This window comes from Equus asinus, chromosome 2 (genome assembly GCF_041296235.1).
Source record: "Equus asinus isolate D_3611 breed Donkey chromosome 2, EquAss-T2T_v2, whole genome shotgun sequence".
NCBI lineage: Eukaryota > Metazoa > Chordata > Mammalia > Perissodactyla > Equidae > Equus > Equus asinus.
This window is the reverse complement of record NC_091791.1, coordinates 135,138,362-135,155,496: the sequence shown is the minus strand read 5'-3', so window position 1 is coordinate 135,155,496 and position 17,135 is coordinate 135,138,362. Positions and strand designations below refer to the sequence as shown.

The following is a 17,135-nucleotide window of genomic DNA, read 5'->3' as shown; positions in this document are numbered from 1 at the left end:
TTAATGGACAGCCAGAATCCAATACAGGACTCTTTCTTGGGCAAAGTGTCTATTGCCTTGCCCAGAGGACAGCACAAAGGCTTTCAATGGTCACTAATGATTTTTAGTGTGTGAAGCTCCCGTATTAAAGAGTATAGTCTCTCCTCATTCCCTCCTTAGCCTGAGAGAGGTAAATCTTCCAAAACCGAGGAATTATTCATTATGATCAAAATAAGGTTTTAAGAGAATAGATGTAACAAAGACCTTTGAGCAGGCTCCAGCTTAAAACTGTGGGAGTTGGTTCATTGGGATTGTTGGGAATGGACGGAACTGAACACTGATTCATTGAAGGATTTATCTTGATGTTATTTTATTGATGTAAGATTAATACAGGGTGAAATTAATAGCCTTTTTTTGTATCAACGCTCATGATTTGTCTTCTCTTTAAAAGCTAGAAGAAGAAGAACAGGAAGACCATTTTGATTTGACAGTTGGTATAACTGATCCTGAGAAGATAGGTAAGTAAGATAGTAAGATAGGTACTTGGGACTCCTTGTGATGTTAAGATGTGGCTGTGGAAAGCATAGTTAGCTAATTTCTAGATGGTTACCTCCAGAGCCGAACTAGCCAGTGTGAAGTACTGCATTATTATCTTTCCTGTGAAATTACACCCCTTGCTATGCTTCTAAGGCCTGAAACAGCAGTCACCCAGCACTTTATTTAGGCTTTTCTTGGCTTTAGGAAAAAAAATCAGAGGCGTCAAATACTATTAGAATCCTTTTCTAAAAACCCAGCCATTGCCTTCTCCCACAGAATTGATGAAACCATTTTACTCCCTTTTAAGATCATAAATTCCAGGGCCAGTCTGGTGGCGTAGTGGTTAAATTTGCATATTTTGCTTCGGCAGCCCAGGGTTTGCCAGTTCAGATCCCGGGTGTGGACCTACACACTGCTTATAAAGCCGTGCTGTGGTAGGCGTCCCACATATAAAGTAGAGGAAGATGGACACGAATGTTAGCTCAGGGCCAATCTTCCTCAGCAAAAAGAGGAGGATTGGTGGCACATGTTAGCTCAGGGCTGATCTTCCTCAAAAAAAGAAAAAAGATCATAAATTCTGTTTAAACACCCTAAAAACACATGTTCTAAAATTTGGGACTACTGAATTTGTTTTTCCCTCAAGAAGTTTGGAATTCTTGTTACATGTCGTTTATCGTGTACTTTTGATATCCTAAAGAAATGAGGAAGTCTGCATCTCTCTTTTAAAGGTAAAGAGTAAAGGACCCAGGTTGAATTTTGGTCAAATTGAAATTAGATTTTCAAAAAGAGCACTTAACTTTGGCCAAAACTTGGATTTTGGAAGTAGCCTTTCTGTGTCCCAAGCTTGTGAAAGCTATTAGTGAGCAGAGAGCAACAGGCCTTGACTTTCCTTGTTCCAGGTTCCCCTGACAGAAGAGGCTATACAGAGCCTTATCCTCCTAAACAGGGGTGGTGTTTATATGATTAAGAGGAAAAATGTAATTTCCAACACCCTTTGTCTATTCTGAAGAACAAGAATTTATAAAGACTTTATGCCAAAATGGTTTGTCGTTAAACTGTTGAGTTTTACTTTTCCTGGACTGTTGCACTGGTAGGATGTTTATGAGCGTCTTAGACAATTCCCTCATCCAATAATAGAGGAAACTGAGAACCAATAGGTAATAAGTAGTTTTCCTGTCTGGTGGTCCGTGGTAGAGCCTGGACCAGAACTTTGGATAACATGTTTAGGATTCTCTCTTGCCTCTGTAATATCTGTGAATATTCTATAGGCACATTGATTTTAAGCTAGTTATTAGCTGCTTTAAATTCTTGGTAGAATAAGATAAACTGTAAGTAAATAATACTAATTGTTTTAATATTTAAAAGTCATGACGTTTGAACCAGGAGAGAGAGGGAGTATATTAGTTTCCTAGGGCTTCTGTAACAAAGTACCACAAATGGGGTGGCTTAAAACAGAAATAAATTCGCTCAGAGTTCTGGAGGCCGGAAGTCTGAAATCATGGTGTCAGTGAGGCCATGCTCCCCTGGAGGCACGAGGGAAGGGCTCTTCCATGCCTCTCCCCTAGATCCTGGTAGCCTCAGGCATTCCTTGGCTTGTAGATGCATCATTTCAGTCTCTGCCTTCATTGTCACATGGCATTCTGCCTGAGTGTCTTCACCTCATCTTCCCTCTGTGCGTGTCTGTCTCTGTTCAAATTTCCCGTTTTTTAAGGACACCGGTCATACTGAATTAGGGCCCACCCTGCTGACCTCATTTTCACTTGAGTACTTCTATAAAGACCCTATTTCCAAATAAGGTCACATTCTGAGATACTCGGGGTTAGGGCTTTCAACGTATCTTTTGTTGTTGTCGTTGTTAGTGCTGTGGAGTCAATTCTGACTCCTAGCGATCCTGTGTACAGCAGAGCTGAACGCTGCTTGGTCTTTTTGCGCCATCCTTTCACCTTCCAGCGCTATATCAGACAATGCTCCACTGCTATGCACAGGGTTTTCATGGCCCATTTTTTCAGGAGTGGATGACCTCTTCCTTCTCCCTAGTCTGTCTTATTCTGGAAGCTCCACTGAAGCCTCTCCACTGTGGGTGACCCTGCTGGTATTTGAAATACCAGTGGCATAGCTTTCAGCATCACAGCAATGTGCAGCCACCACAGTATGACACCAACGGGACGGTAGTGTGGTTCCATGACCAGGAAATGAACCTGAGCCCTGGTGGTGAAAGCACCTCATCTTAACCATTAGACAACTAGGGCTGGCTTTTTTATTTTGCGGGGGACAAAAATTCAACCCATAGCAGTAATTTAAACATCCCGTGGGTCAGATTGATTTAAACACTAATCACCTTTGATGAGAAGCCTTCATCCACTTGTACCATAGTCTAGATTCTTAGACATGTTGATGCCAACAAGCTAGCTACTTAGAAGCATTTTCATATTCAGGGCCTGATCTTCATAACAACACCTTCTGTTTGTGTGGGCTGTTTATTCAACATGTGCTTCTTATTCATGCACACATCTAAATAAATCAGAATCCTACTTCTACCAGGATAAGCTTTTTAGAGCTTTAGTAATTTGCATGTGCCATCTTGAACTTTCTGAAATTATTTAGGAAATGAAGGTAAATGTAAAACTGCTATATTACTGACCCATTTCTAAGTCTTATGAACTCTGTATGTACATGCAAGTATGTCTCTTTTCTCACACATTGCCTCAGTAAAAGCAGCTGACATGCAAAGTGTCTGAAGATCCTGCTTTGCTACTGTATTTTGTGTGTATTTGCATGTAGACTTTCTTTAATTGCAGGTACTAAATTATGGGATGGACCTTCTGGATGTTTGACCATGACTATTCAACTGTGAATAAAATTTTGAATACTTTATCCTTAAAGTAAATTTAGATTTTTATTTCCTTTTATCAGTGGTAAGCATCCTTAACAGTACTAGGCAGTGTAGTATAAGTGTTTTAGAGGAGAACTAATGGTGGTAATCAGTATAAAGTAAGTTCTAATGCTTATTTGCTTATCATTTCTGTTTTATACACACTCTTTTGATAGGGGCTGGAGAGGTAGAGAAAGCAAGTCCTCTACTCTTGTATAATCTCCAACTTCTCTGTGTACTTTATAAAAGTAGACATTCCCCGCCATCTTATGGAAACCAAGTTGCAATAGGTGATCCTGCTAATCCAGTACTGCACCTTGTTTCCCCCGGCCCTCACTCCAGGACCAGTTCAGAAGCTTAAGCAGCTAGTAATTGTTGACCTAGGTTTTCCTGTTTGGTGTGGGGAAGAATTGAGGGGTGGAGAGGAAGGGAACAAACCAACTCAAAATGCCAGAGTCCGGCACTGGAGCTTTGTCTGACTAGATTCCAATGTATGTCTTTTCAGTGCTCAGGGAGTCAATGGTGCCTTTATGTTCCCAAGCGGTCTAGGTCAGGACACTGCCACAGAGAAAAACAATTGCTTGAATCCCAAATTATTTAACAGTCAAAGGCTTTTTCAGAAAAAAATTCCTGCAGGAAAGAGAGATTTGTGTGATATTAGGCAGCCAAAGTATCTTCCTGCCAGGCCCTTTGCTCTGGGTGAACATACTAGATGAGAGAGGTCAGTGTCCCCCAGCACCAATGGAGGAGGCCGTGACAGTATTTCTGAAAGAGCAAACAGCCCAGAGCTAGCTTAGGGTAGAACTACTTGTTTCCTTTTACATCAGTTGCTTCCTTCTCCTCCTTCTACTTTATACAGCAAGAGAATTGTTTGGTTTTAGACAGATGTGTATAACCAGCCCAAATATTGGCATGGTAACAACTGATGGATTGTCAGTATCCACTGCTTCTTTGTGGAGGGTATAAATGGAGCCTGGCTTTGGAACAGGAGGCTGACTCTCTTGTCTGACTCAAATTGGGGCCTAGCCAGCATCCATGGGGGCCTGATATGTGCCACAGAGGCTCTGAGGAAAAGTAGGAGCTGGATTGCAGGATAGTATATAAAGCTTGGAGATGAAACAAGTATCCTTCTTATACAGGGCTCCTGTGGCTTATGACTCTGGTTAAATGTTAGCAAGATTAGCACTGCTTGGGTTTACAAAATAATCCTCTCCTGCTTTCTTGTTCTCCCACAGGGGATGGTATGAACGCCTATGTAGCCTACAAAGTTACAACACAGGTGAGTCCAGGGGACCCTGCTGATGGCCACCTTAATAGACCTGGGTGTTTATACCAAGAAGGTCATCATTCAGATTATTTCTGGGTATTTCTTTAGTTTCTTTGCCAACATCTTCCTTCAAGTTTACTCAAGATGGAGCAAGCCTGCATCCCCTTGGTAATATCATCTGAGCCTTTCCACTTTCTTCCAGAGAGCTAACACTTCAGTGTGAAACTTTGTAAGTTTTATTAAGACATGCAGTGTATCTGATATAGTCCCATTCCTCTCAGGAACTATGTTGCTTAGAGCTAGTTTGGCAGATTGCCCCAAACTATATCACCTGTTTAAAAATCATCAGTTCTTCTGAGGTTTCCTATATGGAGCTTCTTTTAATACTTTCCCTAACCTTTGCCCCTCAGGTCTGGTCTTCCTTTTTTATATAATATTAATGCATACAAACTTACACAATGTTGTATGCAGGTTGTGAAGCATAAAAAGTGAAGCCCCGAACCTACCACCAGTCTTAAGATGAGTACCATTGAATTCACCTGCGTGTTTTTCCCTGTCATATCCCCTGCCTCACACCTTAGAGGCACCCACTCTCCTGAGTTGTCTCTCATTTCCTTTATAAACAGTTTTCACATATGTATCTCTAAAAAATAGACTGTTTTGCTTTGTTCTTGAATTTCATAAAAATGGTATCATGCTGAAAATAGTGCTTTCTTTACTAGCATTGTTTCTCAGACCATCCATGTTGTGTGTAGCTGTAATTAGTCCATGTGTGATTATAACATAACATATTTATCCATTTTCCTGTTGTGAATATTTGGCATGTTTCCAGTTTTTGTAATTATGAGCATTTTTACACATGTCTCCTAATGTACACATAGAAGAATTTCTCTAGGATATGTAATCAGGAGTAATCACCCTGGGTCATAGGTAGTGCAAATGTTGAAGAAAAGGAATACAAACTATTTTTTAAAGTCTGTACCAGTTTATACTCCCATTGGCAGTGTGTAAAAGTTCCCATTGAGGGGCCGGCCTGGTGGTGCAGCGGTTAAGTTCGCGCGTTCTGCTTCTCGGCGGTCCGGGCTTCGCCGGTTCGGATCCTGGGTGCGGACATGGCACCGCTTGGCTAATGCCATGCTGTGGTGGGTGTCCCACGTATAATGTGGAGGAAGATGGGCATGGATGTTGGCTCAGGGCCAGTCTTCCTCAGAAAAAAGAGGAGGATTGGCAGTAGTTAGCTCAGGGCTAATATTCCTCAAAAAAAAAAAAGTTCCCATTGATACACTTCCTTGCCAACAATTGGCAAAGCCAACTTCCTTAAATTTTGCCAGCTGGTGAGTATTAAATGATTTCTTGTTATGATGTAGGCCTAGTCTTTTTTACTAGGCCTTTTTTACTTGAAGTCTCCCGTGTATTGTCTCTCCACTACCTGTTGGCCTGCCTCCTGTGAGTTCTAGATTCTGTGACACTTCAGAGGTTAAAATATCTACAGTGTAGACATTTCATGTGATCCTCCCCCTTAGGAGCACTGTTTAGTCTGTCTTCTGTTTAGTTTGGCTGCTTTAATTCCAGCAGCTAATATCCTTAATAAGTCAGTGCAGGATGAATGGGTTACAGGTGACCATAGAATTCTAGCTTTAAACTAGACTTCAACATCTTTTTCCTTAGAGCAAGAGTCCTTAACCTGGGAATGAAACTGTATTTGAATTTAATTAGTTGCCTTTGTAATTTTATATATTTTATTGTATGCATTTAAAATCATTATTCTGGGAAGGGCTTCATAGACTCCCAGACAGCCAGAGGGGAACTGTAGATCAAAAAAGTTTAGGAATCTCAGCCTTGGAGAAAGTTATTTACCAGGTGGCTAAAGGATCTGGGAAATAGATTCCTTTGATAGTTATTTACCAGGTGGCTCCGGATGACTTTGAAGATACTCATTCATCCCCTATTTGGAATGAAATTGCCTTGTGTTTTTTCTATCCTTAAGACAAGCTTACCAATGTTCAGAAGTAAACAGTTTGCAGTGAAAAGAAGATTTAGTGACTTTCTGGGTCTTTATGAGAAGCTTTCAGAGAAACACTCTCAGAATGGCTTCATTGTCCCTCCTCCACCCGAGAAGAGCCTAATAGGTAAGAGCCTGTGTCTTTTATTCAGCTTGGATTTTTTCCCTTGCATTCTTTCTGCAATATACTTTCTGTTAATGAGTGTAGAATCTTGTGGTTAGAAAAGAAATATTTCCAGCATTTTCCTATAAATCACATGGGGTCTAGGGAAATAGCATGTTTTGATATGTCCTCTTTCCTTGGATGCAGTAGGAGGCTCTGGTTTTAGCTTCCACAGTTGTGTGTGTTTGTGTTGGTGTTGGTATCAAAGAGTCTTAAATGACTGCTGTTCCCTCCAGATTGAAATGTACTCGATTGGATAAGGGTGAGGGGGCCGCAAGGAACCTACACGTTACCATCAATTGATGTTTGTTAATCTACGCTTAGAGTCCCATGGCCTCCTTTTAGAAAACATGCTCTGCAAGTCCCAGAGTTTCAAACTTTCAGCATTTCAAGACTAGTTTAAAAAATGACTCTCATGTAAAGAACTTTTGTTCATACCTGTTGGTGACACAGAAGCAACCTTTGGCTTTTGTAGTGTTTTGTAGTGCTGTCTTCATTGCCTTTCCTCCTAGGGTTGTTTTTTTTTTTTTTTTTTTTTACAGGTTTATCTTTTCATGATTTTGTGGTTATTTTTGCTTTTTAAATTCCATTTCAGGAATGACAAAAGTAAAAGTTGGGAAGGAAGATTCTTCTTCTGCAGAATTTCTTGAAAAACGGAGGGCTGCTCTAGAAAGGTAGGTGCCGTGCAACCATTTTCCTGAATAACATGAGAATAAGTGAAAAGCTGAAACTGAGACTTCATTATGAGACATTCACTGGAGTTAATAGAGATGAAACTTGAGTGAATTATATATTCACACACTGTATTATCTCTAACCTTCCTTAAGTCTCTTGCCTTCCCTCCTTAGGAATAAACCATCTTCTTTTCTTTCCCCATCCTGAGTTAGCAGACAATCACATTCTCCTTGGACAATCAAATATGAATGACTCTTAGGTCTCTTTCTGAATAGTTGTTTTTCTTCCCTTTTTGGAAATATGAAGACATGAACTTGAAGGTGGTTATAAGCGGTCATACTTAAGTGCCTTATCTGAGGACATTTTAAAGTAAGGAAAGACTGCCGGCACTGTGTGACACCCAAAACCTGTCAGGCCAGGTCGACTAACCAGATAACTGCTTACCCTGTAGGTACCTTCAGAGGATTGTGAATCATCCCACCATGTTACAGGACCCCGATGTCAGGGAGTTCTTGGAAAAAGAAGAGGTTAGTGTTGTGCGAACTGAACTTCATGATTGATTTCTACCCCCAGTAAATTGAAACTAGTTCATTCAACAACTGTTTGAGCACTTAACATGCAGAGAGCCTTTTACCAGACTATATCCTAGTTTGTAAGCCCCCAAGAGTGTCAAGTATTTTTCAGCCTTTGAAATTAAAGAAGTTCTGCCTGTAGTCAAAAGCAACTGGTTGTAGAGGTCAAACTGCAGCCTAGTGTTGTCTTACTGGATCAACGCAATGATCTATTTGGCAAGTCCTTGGCGTGTCTTTCCTAGTTTACTACTTGGCTCAAATTGAATGCTTATTTTGTTCCAGGAGCTGAGGGGCACTCGTTCAAAACCAGTTACCATAGACCACAGAACTGCCATGTAGCAAAAGTGTTGATTCAAGTGGACAGTCTTTTTTTTACAGGCTATGTGTAGGCTATTCATGATTGTGAAAAATTGGAGACAGCCCACTTGCTAACAATTGAAGAATTAATTAAGTAAAATATATCACTATAACAAATACTTTATTCTCATCATAAACAAAGTATACAGAAATGTTCATATATATTTGTTGGAAGCGTATATTAAAAGAATTATGAAAAGTGAAACTTGAAACAGCTGCTAGTCATTAAGGATCGAAAGAAACAACAGAATAAAACAATGTTGTGGGACCGGCCCAGTGGTGCAGTGGTTAAGTTCGCACGTTCTGCTTCTCGGCGGCCTGGAGTTCACCGGTTTGGATCCCAGGTGGGGACATGGCACCGCTTGGCACGCTATGCTGTGGTAGGCGTCCCACGTATAAAGTAGAGGAAGATGGGCACAGATGTTAGCTCAGGGCTAGTCTTCCTCAGCAAAAAAGAGGAGCACTGGCAGTAGTTAGCTCAGGGCTAATCTTCCTCAAAAAACAAAAACAAATAAAACAATGTATCTCGTAGGAAAGAAAACTAGAAGGAAATAAGTGACAGGGTGGGATTATTATTTTGTATTTATTTTTTAATTTAATTTTTAAATTTTAATTTGTGTATATTATGTACTACTCTAATGAAAAAAATGACACTAGGTATATGGGTTTTTTCCCTCCAAAATGAAATTTTTTAGTTAAAAAATCTTTTCATTCCCCCTCTGGGATTCCTAAATACATTCTTCCTTTTCACCCCCTGATCCTCACTTCATGTCCCTAGAATAGCGTTTGAGGCGACACTATTGACACTTTGTGCTGAATCATTCTTTGGTGTGGGGGACTGTCCTGTGCATTGTAGGTTTAGCAGCATCCTAGGCCTCTATCCACGACATGCCGCCAGTAGCCCCTCCCACCCAGTTTTAACAGCCAAAATTATCTCCAGACATGGCCAAATGGCCCCTAGAGGGCAAAATGGCCCCAGGTTACTACTGCCCTGAGTCCTGAGCACTAAAATCGAATTTTTCAGCCTAGTGTACTATATATACTGTAGATTCTTCAGCATCCCTTCCATGACTAAGTAGTGGTAAGACTGAGCCAATCAAATTATTTCTAAATATTTGACATGCTTGGCTTAACTAGATCATCCCTAAAAATAGCGTCAGTCTGAATAAATAATGCTCCTGTCTTTGGACCTTTGTTCACTGAAGAAAATCCAAATGGAATCACAGCACAACTTCAAAGTCTTTCAAGACCTTAAGTCCAGCTGTGTGCAGAGTAAGCTAATCCAGAGGAACTTTTGACTTTTCATAAAAGCATGCTTGGTATTTAAGCAGTTCATGCCTGGGTGGGCAGACGATCTCAGTGTGAGGTCACCTGGCCACATGATACTCACACTCTACTTCCTTTCTGCACACAATATCAAAAGCTGAAAATTTTGCTGATTCTGTTTAAGTGGGCCTTTGATTTTTCTTTATGTGCTAGTTATGGATTTGTCTAACTCCCTTTGAAAACAACAATTATAGTTCAAATAATTTGTTTAGCAAGTTTTGGGCATGCCATCTGATGAATACTAATTCTTCTGAACCTAAAATAGGGGCAGCAGATAACTTGCCATCCCCGCCTTCTTGGTCTTCTAGCTGCCACGTGCTGTGGGTACCCAGACATTGAGTGGCGCTGGTCTCCTCAAGATGTTCAACAAAGCCACAGATGCAGTCAGCAAGATGACCATCAAGATGAATGAATCAGACATTGTGAGTAGCCCTGTGCCTCTCAACTTACCCTGTCCGGTCACGCTTATGGGTCAGAAACCCTGAGGGGTCCTGAAATTTCTGAGATTTGAGACTTTATTATTAAGATAGTTCAGTTCCTTTTTGAAAACACTGCTAAGGAAAGACTGTGTTCTACACCTGTGAGAGTGACCTCCATTAAAGCTCTGGGCTTGTGTGTTTCAGTGGTTTGAGGAGAAGCTCCAGGAGGTAGAGTGTGAGGAGCAGCGCTTACGGAAACTGCATGCTGTTGTAGAAACTCTAGTCAACCATAGGAAAGGTAACAACCTCTGAAATGCACTTGGAGGTGGGAAATTGATGTCCCCAGTGAGCTGGAGATGGGGGGGCATGCTGTTCTCAAGCCTCTCAGCCATTCAAGCTGAAGTTCTTAGCCCACCTGGTCCTTGGTGTTCTGATCAAAAAGATAGGCCCTGCATCTCCTGGCAGGAAACATGACTCAGACACTGTGGGCAATGTCCTTTCTACCTGGGAGGGGCAGGGAAGCCATCCCAGGTGCAGCTTGACCTGGACCTTGGGCTTTTGTTGGTATGATTTGAGTTACTGGCTTATATCCAAAATGATGTCACACACTTCAGCTCCCTGGTCACACGAGCAACGTGTAAATGCAGGGAAACCATTTATGTTTCCTAACTGTTCTTCACCTTTCGTTGGTGAGATTTTCTTAAGAGCTAGTGAAATTTGCCAACTTTGAATGCTTTCCTTCTCTGCCTTAAACATGTTGATAATCAGAAATGTAAACATTCAGAAAACCAGTAGAATGAAGCCAAAGTATCGCAAAATATGGCCCAGCCATGGACCAAATCTGGCCCTGAGCCTATTGCTGTGAGCTGGGAATGGTTTTTACATTTTTTAAAGGGATGAGTGAAAAAAAGAGAGAGAGAGTGTAACCATATGTGGCCTGCGAGACCTAAACTATCTGGCCCTTCACAAAAGAAGTTGGTCCTGCTCTAGAACGTGCAGGACTATGCAGTGTACACATACATTCACTCTTTCTCATGCAGACAGGCTACTTATTGTGAGCTTTAACATAAAAATCAGGATCATTCCTTTGACTTGTTTGTATGAACTGGCCCCTGGTTCTCCAGGAATATTTGAGCTGCTGCTTCCAGGTAGGCCTAACCTGGTGAAACTATGACAGCTGGTGCCTCTCCCTGCTCGTGTGACCAGGCTGCATTCCCTTCATGTTCTGAATACAGTTGGCTGTGGTGTAAGTGACTGGGTTGCAGAGCCCACAGTTGCTAGATACGTAGGGGGCAGCGTTGCTGAGACATATCATGCAATGCCAGCTGACTTGTCCCTTTTCTTTTTTCTTTCTTTCTATTTTTTTGGTGAGGAAGATTGGCTCTGAGCTAACATCTGTGCCAATCTTCCTCTGCTCTATATGTGGGACGCCACCACAGCATGGCTTGATGAGCGGTGCATAGGTCCGCGCCTGGGATGTGAACCGGCAAACCCTGGGCTGCCGAAGCGGAGTGCACAAACTTAACCACTGTGCCACCAGGCCAGCCCCTGACTTGTCCCTTTTCCTTGTGAGATCAGCCCTCTGCTATCTTCCTCCCTCCAGAGCTAGCGCTGAACACAGCCCAGTTTGCAAAGAGTCTAGCCATGCTTGGGAGCTCCGAGGACAACACAGCATTGTCACGGGCACTCTCCCAGCTGGCTGAGGTGGAAGAAAAAATTGAGCAGCTCCACCAGGAACAGGCCAACAATGACTTCTTCCTCCTTGCCGAGCTCCTGAGTGACTACATTCGCCTCCTGGCCATAGTCCGCGTAAGCTTCTATTTCCTTTCCTCTTTCTCCTCCTTTTGCTTTAATTTACTCTTCCTCTTCCCAAGAAAGTTTCATCTGTTATAGCTCAAATAGGTGTAACTTTTTCTACTCTCAAGACAGAAGGGAACCATAAAATCCGTTTAACTGTTAGTTAGTCAGCACTGAGTCATTTTGAGGCCCAAAGCCAGTTTTTTAAGTGCATTTGGAGAAAAAACCACCCTTGAATTTCCAAGTAGGCCCCTCCTTATTGTTGAAGTTGGACAGCATCCTCTGTGCTCCTTTCTTCAAGCAAGGCTTATCACAGACCTGCTGTCTTGGCCCCCTGGAGCAGTGACTTCCTCAGTCCTTTGGTCTTTGCCTCCTTAACAGTAAGCTGCGGCTTCGCCCTGGTAAGAGCTCTTGCTGGCTTCCACTTATCCCTGCAATGTGGGCAGTCAGGTAACTACACGAAACCGGCTTGGCCTTGCATGGAGGAGTGTGGCTAGGGACCTGAGAGAGCTTGTCACCAGAGCCCTTGGTATGCTGTGCTGACCACACTGGTAACAATACTGCAGCCTGCCCCTCAGGTCGAGCACCTCACCTTTTCTCCTGGTGACCAGGGTCGACTGGTTTCCCTTGACCTTTCAGAATGGGCAAGGAAGCTTCACTGGGCAGTGGTATCAGCTCTCGCATGGCCTCCCTGAGATGGAGGAAAGAGCCAAGAGGGAGCCTGAGTCTGCCCCTGATCCAACTTGAGACCTGGATGTGTGAGCCTCTGGGTTGGAACAGAGCCACCCCGACTCCCTATCCCCTGAAGCTCCCCAACCAGTGAGCTCCTGTGTTGTCAAGGGCTGACTACTCCCAGGGCTCTCATTTCCTCCGTGATAAAGTTGCTTAATATAGCCTGAGAGATTGCTCATTGTCCTCTCCCTTTGCTATTTAGTTTGCTGCTAACTCCAGAGTGATAAGAGGCTGGAAAAATAACCTGCTTTGGAATTCTTCAAACTGGTCAGACAGCTTAGCCTAGAGTGCCATCCCAGGGAGGGGCTCTCTGGGGAAGCTTTCAGAGAGGAGCATTGTTTGGGGACTCTGGAGGACACAGCTCTTGAATAGGACTCCCAGGTGGAGTGGGCCCTGTGGACCCGGGTAAGGGAAGCCTTGCCTAAAGCTCCATTTGCCAGGGCTGGGCAGCGTGCCCTACAGCACAGGGGTGAGAACTGCTCTTTTCTCAGAGCTCTTTCACCTGCCCTCCTCATGGTCCTGAGCTGGGGATAGGATCGGAGAGATGAGCTCATGTCTCTTCTCTGCCCTTCCCTGACCCTTGAGCTGCACCACTGTTAGCCCAGAGGGTTAGGCTTGAGTCTTCCTTGGATGTGAGGTCACCCTTTACCTAATCCTTTGACTTTGAGCTGTTAAGAAATTACAGGTGAGCAGCAGTGACACTGCTGGGCAAGGTGAATTTGGTGGCATTTCATTCCCTAATGTTCAAGTTTTGGCAAAGGCCCGCACTAAGGAGGCCCAGAAAACATCCAGGGAACTTTTGCGGGCAAGGAGAGCAAATGGATCATGGCTGGGAAGTTGGCCCCAGGCACAGATCTTTCATCCAGGCCGCCTCTTGAGGCCTACAAAGCCGTTGAGGGGGTAGGAGATGGTTTGGTTGGGCCAACAGCTGTCTTCTGGAAATGTTGATTGTGGTCAAGGGACTGGAAACAGGGAAGACCAGTAAGTGGACTTTGGGGAGCTTCTTGGGGGCCTTGGTAGCCTAGAGCAGTTGAGTGTATGGATGAGATGAAAGCAGTATGGCCCTGTGGTGGCTTTAGGTGTTTATTTACAGATCTGTTGAGTTAACCCTGTCTACTATTTGGGTGTTAGTTTAAAGGTTGCTTCCCTAGGTTGACCTTCCTTGATGTATTTCCCAGGCTAAGCTAGGTTCCCAGTTTTTTTATACTACCCTGCTTGTTTTCTCTGAATTCTACATAGTGTAATTATTTAATCATAATTATTAATATAATGTCGGCTTTTTCTGTTAGATTATAAGATCCATGAAAGCAGGACCATGTGTTTCATTCCCACTGTATTAGTTCCTGGCACATGGCAGGCACTCAGGAAGTGTGTGGATTCATGGACTGACTGATCTGAGGGAGGCGATTAGGAAGCCGTAGTACTGGGCGCTGGCGTCAGGCCGCCTGCTGTGCTCCCAGCCATCCAGCCTTGAGAGTAGCATGAAGCAGCATGGCGCTGGCCCACTGGAGGCTTGGAGAGGAGTCTTACCGAGCCTGTGCTTTCAGTGTTAAACTTCCAGCTGGGCACTAACACATGGCTGCAGAACCTGCCCTTGCTCGCTCCTTCCCCAGCACAGCTGCTGGGAGACCCCCCTGAGGCAGAGCCAGCACAGCTCCTGAAGGGCTGGTGTGCTCTTCCCATCCCCCGCAGGCTGCCTTTGACCAGCGCATGAAGATGTGGCAGCGCTGGCAGGATGCTCAAGCCACACTGCAGAAGAAGCGGGAGGCTGAGGCTCGGCTGCTGTGGGCCAACAAACCTGACAAGCTGCAGCAGGCCAAGGATGAGATAGCAGAGGTGAGGCCCCCGAGGCAGCCCAGCAAGGGGCTTTCCGCTGGCTCCTGATTGAGCCTGGGTCCTGTCCTGCCCAGATGCTTGGAACCCCACAGCATGCAAGAGAGCTGATTGAACCTAAAGGACACTAGCTGTCGGGGAAGCCTCTGAGAATGAGTACAGGCTTGCCTTGAGGCCTCGCCCTCCTCCTCTCTTCCCATTTCACCCCGACTTGCCACATCAGAATCTCTGCAGAAGGGTTCTGGCTGGGTCTTTGAAAAGCGCCATGGTGATTCAGATATACCCCCCTGGTGAGAACTCAATTCAGTTCCCTGGGGCTCCCAGTGCTGCTGGTGACTACCTACTGGAGGCTCTGGAGTACCAGAGCTTTCTCAGAGACCGGGCTTGGCCTGGGGCACACAGCTTCTCTTTTCTAGCTGCCCCGAAGGTGGTCTTCTGCTGGACTCTGACTTACATGCTGAATCTTCGTATGGTATTTCATCTTACCCAGAGGGACAGACAGACATAAGGACCAATTGAGGTCTCATATGTAGAATTGCTGTCCAAAGGTAAAAATTTAATAATGGTACTATAATATTAAGTGATCCTCTCTTTCCTTTTTTCCCAGTGGGAGTCTCGGGTGACTCAGTATGAAAGGGACTTTGAGAGGATTTCAACTGTGGTTCGAAAAGAGGTGATACGGTTTGAGGTGAGATGAAAGACCCTGCTTCTCATGGGTGTGCAGTGCTGGCTTTAGCGGTGTGGTTGGCCTTGTCCAGGGCTATTGAGTAGGGAGACAGACGCCAGTGTCAGTGACTTGGCAGTTGTGAACAAGCGTGGGCTTCTGTGTGTGTGTGTGTTCATGTTCGTGTGTTTGTTCCTGAGGCAAAGTGGCTGTCCTACACTTGTTGCTGGACCACAGCAGTTAGACCCAAAACAAAGCTTGCTGTTGTCATATACCCTCTGGTCCCCCGTCCTTTCTCCTCCCCTTCCTGAACACCACCCACCACACAAGAAAGTCCTGCAAGGCCTTGGCAGAGGCTGTTTGGCTGGCTGGAAATTATAGCTATTCCAGCTGCTGGCTCTGCTTTCTGGGGCTGTGTTCCGCCTTGGTCAGCAATAAACACTACCATCCTATCAAGAGGAGAAGGAGCAAGTGTCCAGATGGTCAATGTAGAATCCTGTCTCCTACAGAGAGAGAAATCCAAGGACTTCAAAAACCACGTGATCAAGTACCTTGAGACACTCCTGTATTCACAGCAGCAGGTATGTAAGTTATGCATGACTTCCGTCCTCTACTTCTGCTCCAGAGGCCAGCTGCTCACTTGGAGCTTTGGTGACAGGAAGGGCTGGCCCTGCTTAGGACTTGCTGGGCCCTGCTATAATCAGTAATTGAAAGTAGGTCCTATTGCTTCAACATGGAGCGTCCAGTAGGGTCTTTTGCTAATAGCGGGATTGCCTTAGTCCTACAGTGAGTTAGTTTTTAAGGACAAACCCCAACTCTCCTCTCCTGTAACCCCATGATACCACCTAACCCTCTTGATGCTGATGCCTCAGTCAGTATGTGAAACAGTGGCCTCCATTGTGAGGAGCTAACTGAGCTGGACAAAGCTATGGCCCCCACAGGGGTATTTCCTCCGGGGCAGAACCAGGACTATCTTCAGAGACTGCCCTTGTACTTGATGCCCCCCCCCCCCCCCAAGTCTAGAGAGCTAAGGGCAGTGTGGCTGGCTGGCCAGTCTATCCCAAGATCTGCTCTCAGCCTAGCCATATTCTCAGCTTGGCCTCCCTTTGGGTGGCTAGGACATTTAGGGGAGTCCTTGGCACTGTGCTTGCTCCTCCTGAGGCTCAGGCTCTGCCACTAGATGGGGGCACTTGCTTACTGTCCCCACTTCTTTGCAGCTGGCAAAGTACTGGGAAGCCTTCCTTCCTGAGGCAAAGGCCATCTCCTAATGGACCAAGGACACCAGAGCCCACCTGCCTGACGCTGCCTTTTTATACACTGTCCTCCTCCACTTCTGCTGGACCCCAGTGATGCACCCTGCCTAGCCTGGACTTCACCCCTCCCTCCCTGCCCCCACAACCAAGCTGTCCCCATCACTTTAACCATTACTTCATTTAGCTTCCATATATATTTTCTTACCTGAGAGAATAGTTTCTTGCTTTAAGCAAAAGACCTACAATAGGTGGTGGAATTATGGGATGGGGTGGAGTATTGGTATAAATATATAAATACAAATGTATATTTTTCAGGATGTGGTTAGGAACTGGGAATAACGTTTTCTGTTACTCCTGATCGTGCCATGAAAAGACTATGTAATAAAATATTTTAAAATCAGGTCATGTGACTCGGAATGGTGGTGCTTTTTGCTTTAGGCCGGGGAATAGTTGGGAAGCAGGTCTGGGATGCTCCTAACCAGGAAGTTGCCCAGGTATAATAAGTTTCTCTCCACCGGAGCTTGCAAGCTTTTGCTGCTGCTTCCCTGTGGAACTGGAGTTTTTTTCTCTAGCTACCTCAGCTGCCTGCTCTGAGGGTCTCTTAATCTGTTTAATTCTTATTCCTACTTCGTTAGGGAAGGAATTGTAAAGATGTCTCTTACAATAAGAGGGGCAAAACCGATTCTC

The 17,135-nt window shown here is 44.5% G+C and overlaps 1 protein-coding gene across 1 annotated transcript in view; it reads left to right on the top strand.

The window, feature by feature from the left end:
• Positions 1 to 16,849, top strand: part of SNX1 (sorting nexin 1) — a 31,249-nt gene extending 14,400 nt beyond the window's left edge. Inside the window, exons 4-15 of the mRNA XM_014850592.3 lie at positions 431 to 497; positions 4,624 to 4,667; positions 6,643 to 6,784; positions 7,416 to 7,494; positions 7,947 to 8,022; positions 10,059 to 10,172; positions 10,374 to 10,467; positions 11,773 to 11,978; positions 14,391 to 14,534; positions 15,139 to 15,219; positions 15,705 to 15,776; positions 16,413 to 16,849. Coding sequence (XP_014706078.1) covers positions 431 to 497; positions 4,624 to 4,667; positions 6,643 to 6,784; positions 7,416 to 7,494; positions 7,947 to 8,022; positions 10,059 to 10,172; positions 10,374 to 10,467; positions 11,773 to 11,978; positions 14,391 to 14,534; positions 15,139 to 15,219; positions 15,705 to 15,776; positions 16,413 to 16,463 — 1,170 coding nt within the window. The 3' untranslated portion in view covers positions 16,464 to 16,849. The remainder of the gene's footprint in view (positions 1 to 430; positions 498 to 4,623; positions 4,668 to 6,642; positions 6,785 to 7,415; positions 7,495 to 7,946; positions 8,023 to 10,058; positions 10,173 to 10,373; positions 10,468 to 11,772; positions 11,979 to 14,390; positions 14,535 to 15,138; positions 15,220 to 15,704; positions 15,777 to 16,412) is intronic.
• Positions 16,850 to 17,135: the final 286 nt, after the last annotated feature.